Here is an 8,261-nt window from a genome sequence, read left to right as displayed (position 1 = left end):
TTTATTTTTTTGGTTTTTCTCCGGTACCAGGAACCGAACTCACGACCTTGCGCTTGCCAGGCAGGCGCTTTTGCCGCTGAGCTAAATCCCCAGCCCCTTATGTTTTATTTTAATACAGAGTCTCACTAAGTTGTCCAGGCTGAGGATAAGTTTGTGACCTGCTTTAGCCTCACAGAGTTCTGAGGTTACAAGTGTGCACCACCACCACACTCAAGCTGTTTTAATATCTAACATAACAAACATCACTTAAGCTCTACGTACAAAAGTACTCTGGGGTCCTAAGTATTTTTTAAGAGTATGAAAGGGTCCTAAGACCAAACAGTGTGAGAACCACTATCAGAACAGAAGAGGCAGGTAGATCTTCAAAGCAAAAAGGTGTTTCCTGGGACCAAGTTACAAAGGGCCTTGTACAATGAATATGAATCATATGTAAAAGATAGGCTTGCCAGATAAATATAGTGAACTATTTGGGGCAAGTTTCTGCAGGAAAATTATTGTTTACCTGAAATTCAAATTGAATCCAGTATCCTGCTTTTTGTTTTGGGGGAAAACCTCAGGAAGTAAGAAAAAGGAGGGAGGAGCCAGGTGTAGTAGGACACACCTGGAATCCCAGTACACTGGGAGGCTGAGGCGAGGAGCTCAGCAGTCAGGGAGACCTGTCGCAAAACGCAAAGTAAAAAGGCGCTGGGGGCACAGCTCAGTGCAAAAGCTCTGGGTTTAATGTCTAGTCCACTAGAAAGAAAAATGGCTGAGAAGAGTGAAAATTAGACTTACAATAAATTCCTGGCTTTCCATTGTTTCTTCTGAAGTTATAAACCAGTCAGGTCCAAAAAATCATCAAGTATTTATACCACCTAAAGTGAAAGATGACACAGAATATTCAATCCTGATAAAAAGAATATCTATGTTAGAAATTTTCCCAATAAACTCCTGACCAGAGACAGAAATCAAAGAGTCAGAAGACTAACTGCCAGGGGAAACAGAGGTGTAATTAAATCATCTGTCACAGACACTGGAAAAAAGAGAAAAAAAGTTGAACCCGTAAACTAATTAACGGTCTGCAAATGTTGATCCAGGCACCACAACACGTACCAGGCTGTGAATGCTCACTTCTCTGTTCGGCTCCTTCTGGGCCAAATTGTTTTCGGAGTTTTCAGGATTCTACAGTGACCACAAGATGGCCCCCTTGTGTTTTGAATGTCCACTCTTATAGTTGGCCCTAGGTGTCCACTTGTAGTGAGGGACTGCTCCAGGACACACACACACACACACACACACACACACACACACACACACACACACACACACACCCCAAAATCTACAGGCACTCAAGTTCTTTATATAACAGTATGCATTTTGCATATAATATATACACACACCCCCTGTATACTTTAAGTCAAGTCTACATCACTAAAATACCTTATACAAAGAAAGCAATATGCAACTAGTTACTATCCTGCATTGTTCAGGGAATAGCAAGAAAGTCTAAACAGGCTCAGATCTACAGACATAGAACCCACAACAAGGGTAGACTGTGTATCTTTTTTTTTTTTCTTTTGTACTAGAGATTGAACCTAAGACCTTCACACTGAACTACATCTCCAACCCTTCTTTATTTCTCATTTTGAGGACTGGGGATGTGGCTCAGTGGTAACATTCTTTGCCCTGCGTGCACAAAGGAAAAAAAAGAAGAAAGAAAGAACTTCCCATTTCTTATTTTGAGACAGCATCACATTAAATCACTAAATTGCCTGGGCTGACCTCAAACTTGGGATCCTCCTGCCTCAGCCTCCCAGAATGCTGGGATTATAAATATGTGCCACTATACCCAGTTATATCTATTCCTTTCTTGTTTTTTGTTTTTTAATTTTCCTAAAGTGGTCCAAAAGATATGACCTCTGAACCAACAATACTACCTGGAAACCTAAGAGAAATGAACATTTTCAGATTCTAGTCTTCAGAAATCATAAAGCTTGGACTGGGGCTCAGTAGTCTGTGCTTTAACAAGCCCTGTGCTGATGACGCATGGTGAAGTTTGAGAACACAGCCCTAAAAATCTAGAGGGAGTCAACAAAACTGTCATTTGTGATTGTGGGCCCACTTCCTCCTTATAAGATACACCACCTACACATTATTTAGAAACTAGAAGTGTTTGTTCAGTTCTTACTAAAGTGACACTGTGCTAGGCTGAGATAGTGAATGGATGAATTGCTATCCCTGATCTCAAGGAATTCTCAGCAGAGCAGAGCAATGAACATTACCTACACTAAGATGCTGGGAATAAGCACCAGCCGGAGACCCATCCAGGTCTAGCTAGCACATGGAACCCAACTTCCTCAAGGGAGGAACATGGAAGCTGTAAGGGAAGCTGGTCTTCCCAAATAAGAAGCAGTATGTGGGGAGGCCTGCTCAGGGATCTCTAATAGTCAAGGGACAGGGGGACTATGATACTGTGAAAGCTGAATACAGTGGTAATTGGATGTGGAAAATTTGCTCTGCTCTGCTCGGGAGTCTGGACTCTCCATGAAGACAGTAAGAAGCTGTGGGAGGATTTTAAGAATAACATAACAGGTGTGGTGGCGCAACCCTGTTATCCTAGCACTTGGAAGGCTGAGGCAGGAAGATCGCTGTAAGTTCGAGGCCAGCTTGCACTACATAGTGAGACCCTGTCTCAAAACAAAGATTAATATGACATAACCTGACCTAGATTTTACAAACATCACACTGGCTGCTCAATGTAGACAGGATAGGATAAGAGGTAGGCAAATGAGACATGTATGCTTGCTGCAGGACATGGGACACAGGTCAGAGGACAGGACCCAGACACACAAAAAACATGACTGTTTACATCTCTGTCTCCTTCAGTCCATGGGAACTGCAAGATGCCTAAGAATCCTAAGGAGAGAATGGGGGTCCAGAAAAACGAACCCCTGGTGCTTCCTGAGCAACTTGCTCCCTACCCTAGAATGGGCTGGGTATTTTGTGGACACAGACGAGAGTGTATATAACATAGACTCAGTATTTGGCATGTGGCAGTTTTTAAATATTAGATTCTTTAACATCAATCACTTATTCAGTACAATATGCTAGAGCTATTAAGATGCTTACAATATTACACTATAGCTATTACTTTTATATCCACTTAAGAAACTCAGATAAGTAATGACGAAGGCCATAAAGTAAATAAAAGGCAGTCTCATAATTCAAAACCAAGTTGTATAAACTCCAGCACTCCAACTCACAAAAGCCATATTTACGAAAGAATTTATTGACTGACTACTATGTGTCAGGCAGGAACTGGTCTAGACCATTACGTATACTTATCCATCTCATAATCCTGAAGAGGAGAAATTAGCGCATCAAGGTGTGACAGTGGTACACCTAGTGTTTCACATTCTTGAGGCTCTGGATTCAATCGCCAGCATGAACAAAAGAATGAACAAAAGAAAGAAAAACAAGCAGGCATTACCATCATGATGTATGGATTAGGCACACAGCATTTACTAATTGAAGATTCTGTATATACTGTTTAGGAATTTCAAAATAAACTCCCCACTATTTTCCTAAATTAGAGAAATTTCAAACTCTCAAACATGGTAAATTAGATTATGGGATTAAACCTAAAGAAAGCAGGCAGGCAAGCAAGCAAGCAAGGTGGATTTAAAAATAATTAGAAGGGTTTTTTTCCAGTACTGGAAATTGAACTCACGACCTCGCGCTTGCTACGCAGGTGCTGTGCCACTGAGCTAAATCCCCAGCCCCTCCTTTCTTATCCTACCGTTAGATAAGAAAAATGGTTTTAGAGAACAGCATCATAAGGAGAAATACAGGGATATAAAATTTTCTGTTAAGTGTTCACCTGTCCACATCTCTCAGACAACCCAAGTGTTTACCTGCCTCCAGTAGATGAAAGTTTTTAAAGTAGGACAGAGAGCTGGCCACGGGGGTGCACCCCTGTAATCCCAGCACTCTGGGAAGCTAAAGGAGAAGGATCACAAATTGGAGTCCAACATTGGCAATTTAGTAACTTAGGGAGACTCTGTCTCAAAAATATTGTAATAAAATAAAATAAAACAGGCTCGGATGTAGGTCAGTGTGGAGGCCCTAGGCTCAATCCCAGTACCACAAAAAAAAAAAAAAAAAAAAAAAAGAAAAAATTAAGTGTACACTCCAGATGTTCTGCAATAATTACACAGGTACAGATACACATATCCGTATACCTAGGCACAGGGATTATTGTGCTGCTGTAAATGACACAGGAGAAATAAATGCAACTCCCAACCTGGTAGAGGTCAGATACATGGAGTTCGTGTTCCCCAAAACCGAAGAATGAATTCTAAAGAACAACAGAGGTTAAGAGTAGGACATATTTATTGAGAGAGCGCGATAGCTCCCGAGAGATAGGAGGGGACTCAAAATACGGGTTGCCGCAGATCTCATTTTAGAGTTTCATAGCGCCAAATTCCGAGGAGGGTACGATACGGGACAAAATCACGATCAACCAGGAAGATCACAAGTTGAGCCGCTTAGGTACTGTTCGCGACACGGGAAACAGGTCACGCAGCAGTGTATAGGGAAAGAGCAAGAACCTTTTTAGGAAGAGAGGAACAGGGGGTTCTGGCCACCCACCAGGGCGACTGATGTTAACGTTAATTTACTGCTTATCTACTGGGGAGGCGGGCCGGCCTGGTCACTTCCTATCTTGAGGCCTGGCCTCCAACACATGCGCACGGCTGTAACTTGTTCTCATCTCCTGCATGGACTCTCCCGAAGGCCAGCCCCGCCTGACTGCCTGTAGCATTTCTACCTAACTTAGCCGTCTAATACAGATACCTTACGTCCGTGTCTTCAGTAAAATACGACAATTATAACGAGGTATTGCGGGTCCTTTTGTTTTGGAACAAGCAGGAGTTTTCGAACTAAACCCTGCATCCTCAAGTGATTCCTACCTAAATGCTTCAAAATCACCAGGGCAACCTTCTGTCCAGAATCAACCTAAATAACCAAAAGAAACTGCAAAGCAGAATTGCACAGCAGAGCGAGGCCGTCGCCGCCGCCTCACTCCCGGGTCCAAGCACCACACTACGTGGCCGGCTTCTTGAAGACCAGACGCATGTGTCCCTGCACTATAAGGCACTCAAATCTCCCTGCCTATCTACCCTTCCTCTGAAAACCCGAGAAAATCCTCATTTCACCTCATACCACTGCACAACATCCACTTTCGAATTTCTCCCGCGAACGAGCGTGACGTCATCAACGTGGGACACCACCACCAGAGGAAAACCCACTACTTAGCCCCACCCCCTCGGCCAGAACCTCCCTGTCAACACCAATCAAATTCTTCGTTGGCGCCTAGCCTTCTCAACCGGCCTAGCTCTCCCATGCCCCGCCCCCCCGGAAGACGTCCCTGTCTTATGGCGTCATCGACGTACGCACGGCCTCTGGGCGCGCCTTCCCGAAAGCGGATGAGTGAACGGTGTCGCTCGGCGTATGACGCGAAATAACCACGACTCTAGGGTCGGGAGACGGAAAGAGCTGAAGGACGCAAGCCTCTGATCCCGTATTTTGGGAAGTGAGCGGAGTAAGTGACAGGAGTCGCTAAGGTTGGGCGAAGTCTACATTCCTCTCAGTCGTGCTTGCCGAGTGTCCTAGCGTTTGTGGTCCGTTTTACCCCGCCCCCTCCTCCGTGTGATCGCTTTGCCGGTTCGCTGTGCGCACGCGCACTAGCCCTCTGGCAGCCCTAGCAATCCGGTCTTTAGACAGTGGGGGCGCCCTTGCCTGGCTGTTGCTGGGGTCCGCGGCGCGCCCCGCGGTGGGCGTGTCGGTGCGGAAGTGCAGGTGGTCCAGCCTTGGACCACCGAGAATGCGCCCGTTTCGCGGATTGGGGTTGAATTTTGGCTGCCCAAGGAGAGCGGGTGGGAGGACTTGTGTTCTGAAGTCGAGGCGTTTTCTTTTGGTCCCCAGATCTTCAGAGATCTGGGAATCCTGTGGTCAGCTCCCGGAGTGGTGGCGCGCTCCTGTAAACCCAGCACTCGGGAGGCAGAGGCGGAAGGATCGAGGCTTGGAGCCCACCCTGGAGCGTTTAGAAACTGAATGAGACTAAAAGAAAATTAAACTGTGGAAGAGAGCTAACAAATTAAATACTTAGGGCGTTTTTTGATAGGGGTGTGAAAACATGGGGAGGCAATGGATTAGGGAAGAACTTGGGCCTTGAAAACTGAATAGGGTTTATCTGGCGGCCCAGCGGGCAAAATTCATTGCCGCGGCCAGTGGCCACTGAGTGTTCCTCACCGGGAAGTTTGCTGTGCCTGGAGCAGGCATTCTCAACCTTTTTCTTCCCCCGCTTAGTTTTTTTATGAAAGCCTGCAAAACAAGTTACAGCTGAGTGTCCTAGGAAAATGTACATATTACAAAATGTGCACCTAACAAAATAGGTGCGAGAAAAAAATCGTGTTTTATGTAGCTTACTCTTCAGGTTATCTCTATCCTTCATGGTCAAGCTATTTTATAACTGTAACATTTTTTTGAGAGGGAGTCTAGCTATGTAGTGTAGGCTGGCCTTGAACTCGCCCATGCTCATGCCTCAGCCTCCTGAGTTACTGGCATTACAGGCGTGCACCACCATCCTGGCACAACAGTGTAACTTGTAGAATGCCGTGGAGGTGAGAATTAGGTTTGTCCACAGCAGATGTAATTACTTATTACCCTTATCAGTATCCATTAACATTCATTTCAAATTTTATCTTTGTGTGTGTGTGTGTGTGTGTGTGTGTATGCAGAGGCCGCCAAAAAAGTGTATACACACTACAGGAAAAGTAAAACTTGTTTCAATATTTTAATACTAAATTTATTGAGACATAATGAGGTTAATATACGTTATCATTGGCTTCTACAATTACAAGAGGTACTTAAAGTGGTGGCCATCAGCTTCCAGACATTTATTAGTACAGTGAGCTGCTGCTTGGTCACTGAGATTGCTGCACATGCATTTCAGTTTCTTTAAGGGCCAGCAGAATAGTGGGTTTTCTGCAATGTGCAACATCCTGTAAGGGTCCCCCATACAAGGATAACACCATGTGTTGAAAAAGTCTTGCTCTTTTTCTTTTCCCGAAGTTTGTATACATTTTTAGCATTTTGTGTGTGTATGCCGTTTTGTTTTGTTTTGTTTTGCTTTGTTTTTTTGTGACAGGGTCTCGCTATGTGGCTCAGGCTGACCTTGAGCTCACTTTGTAGCCCAGGCTGGTCTTGAACTCACAACTATCCTGATCCTCCTGCCTCAGCCTCCCCAGTGCTGGGATTACAGGCGTGCATCACCACCTCTGACTGTGTATGCCTTTTAAATTCTTCGAATTTGTAGCACTTAACAGGTTCCCTCATTAACTACATAAATAAAATCTTTACTATGTATTCATTTTATATTTGTACAGGCATTATGATTTTACCTTTTCTTATGGGTTGATTGATTGCACTATTAGAGATTAAACCCAGGACACATGATAGATGAGCACTGTGCCACTGAGCTATACCCCCTCAACCCTTTTTTTATATTTTAAGACAAAGTCTTAAATTGCCCAGGCTGGCCTTGAACTTGCCATCCTCCTGCCTTAGCCTACCAAGGATCTGGGATTTCAGGTATGTGTCACCACCCTGAGCTCTGCTACTTCATTAAAATATATCTTTTATGTTTCATGAAATTCACAAGTAGTTCCATGTGGAGTCTCATGGACTTCCACTTAATTTTGGATCAGACCTGACATAGTGGTACATGCCTGTAATCCCAGGACTCCGGGACGCTGAGGCAGGAGGAACCTAAGCAACTTAGTGAGACCCTGTTTCAATATTAAAAGTAAGAAAAAGCGAAGGTGTAGCTCAGTGTGAAGGCCAGGATTCAATCTCCTGTGCTGCCTAAATGAAACAGCACAATACAGTGTGCATGGTAACAAATCACTGGAGGTTCACCAGGGGGTAGCAGGCAGTGTGAGGTCAGACACATGGAGACTGCTTACCTGGCTAGTTTTGGCCAAGTTACTTAACCTTCGAGCCTTTGTTAAAAGAAGGTGGAAGAAACTAAGTAGTAGGATTGTAAGGATTTAGAACAATATATGTAAAGTAATTGACAGTGTTACACAGTAACTTTGATTCTCTGTTGAAAACTATGTTTAGGGTCTGGGGATTTAGCTCAGCGGCAAAAGCGCCTGCCTGGCAAGCGCAAGGTCGTGAGTTCGGTTCCCGGTACCGGAGAAAAACCAAAAACCAAAAAA

General features: G+C 44.4%; 2 protein-coding genes across 12 annotated transcripts in view; one reads left to right on the top strand and one right to left on the bottom strand.

Moving 5' to 3' along the window:
* The window catches only part of Zgrf1 (zinc finger, GRF-type containing 1), a 57,731-nt gene extending 52,382 nt beyond the window's left edge, over positions 1-5,349 (bottom strand). For 3 of the 10 annotated variants that reach the window (XM_005397095.2, XM_013520748.1, XM_013520747.1), the window contains exons 1-3: positions 5,196-5,349; positions 3,243-3,405; positions 775-854 (exon numbers count right to left, since the gene is read on the bottom strand). In XM_005397095.2, coding sequence (XP_005397152.1) covers positions 775-795 — 21 coding nt within the window. In that variant the 5' untranslated portion in view covers positions 796-854; positions 3,243-3,405; positions 5,196-5,349. The other 7 variants (XM_013520739.1, XM_013520740.1, XM_013520741.1 and 4 more) reach the window with 7 other exon arrangements.
* A 115-nt stretch (positions 5,350-5,464) lies between these two features.
* Positions 5,465-8,261, top strand: part of Larp7 (La ribonucleoprotein domain family, member 7) — a 21,491-nt gene continuing 18,694 nt past the window's right edge. Inside the window, exon 1 of one of the 2 annotated variants that reach the window (XM_005397098.2) lies at positions 5,465-5,603. The gene's annotated coding sequence lies outside the window, so the exon portion shown is untranslated. The remainder of the gene's footprint in view (positions 5,604-8,261) is intronic. The other variant, XM_005397097.2, reaches the window with a different exon arrangement.

This window comes from Chinchilla lanigera, unplaced genomic scaffold (assembly GCF_000276665.1).
Source record: "Chinchilla lanigera isolate Chin_1 unplaced genomic scaffold, ChiLan1.0 scaffold00056, whole genome shotgun sequence".
NCBI lineage: Eukaryota > Metazoa > Chordata > Mammalia > Rodentia > Chinchillidae > Chinchilla > Chinchilla lanigera.
This window is presented reverse-complemented; position numbering and strand designations above follow the sequence as displayed.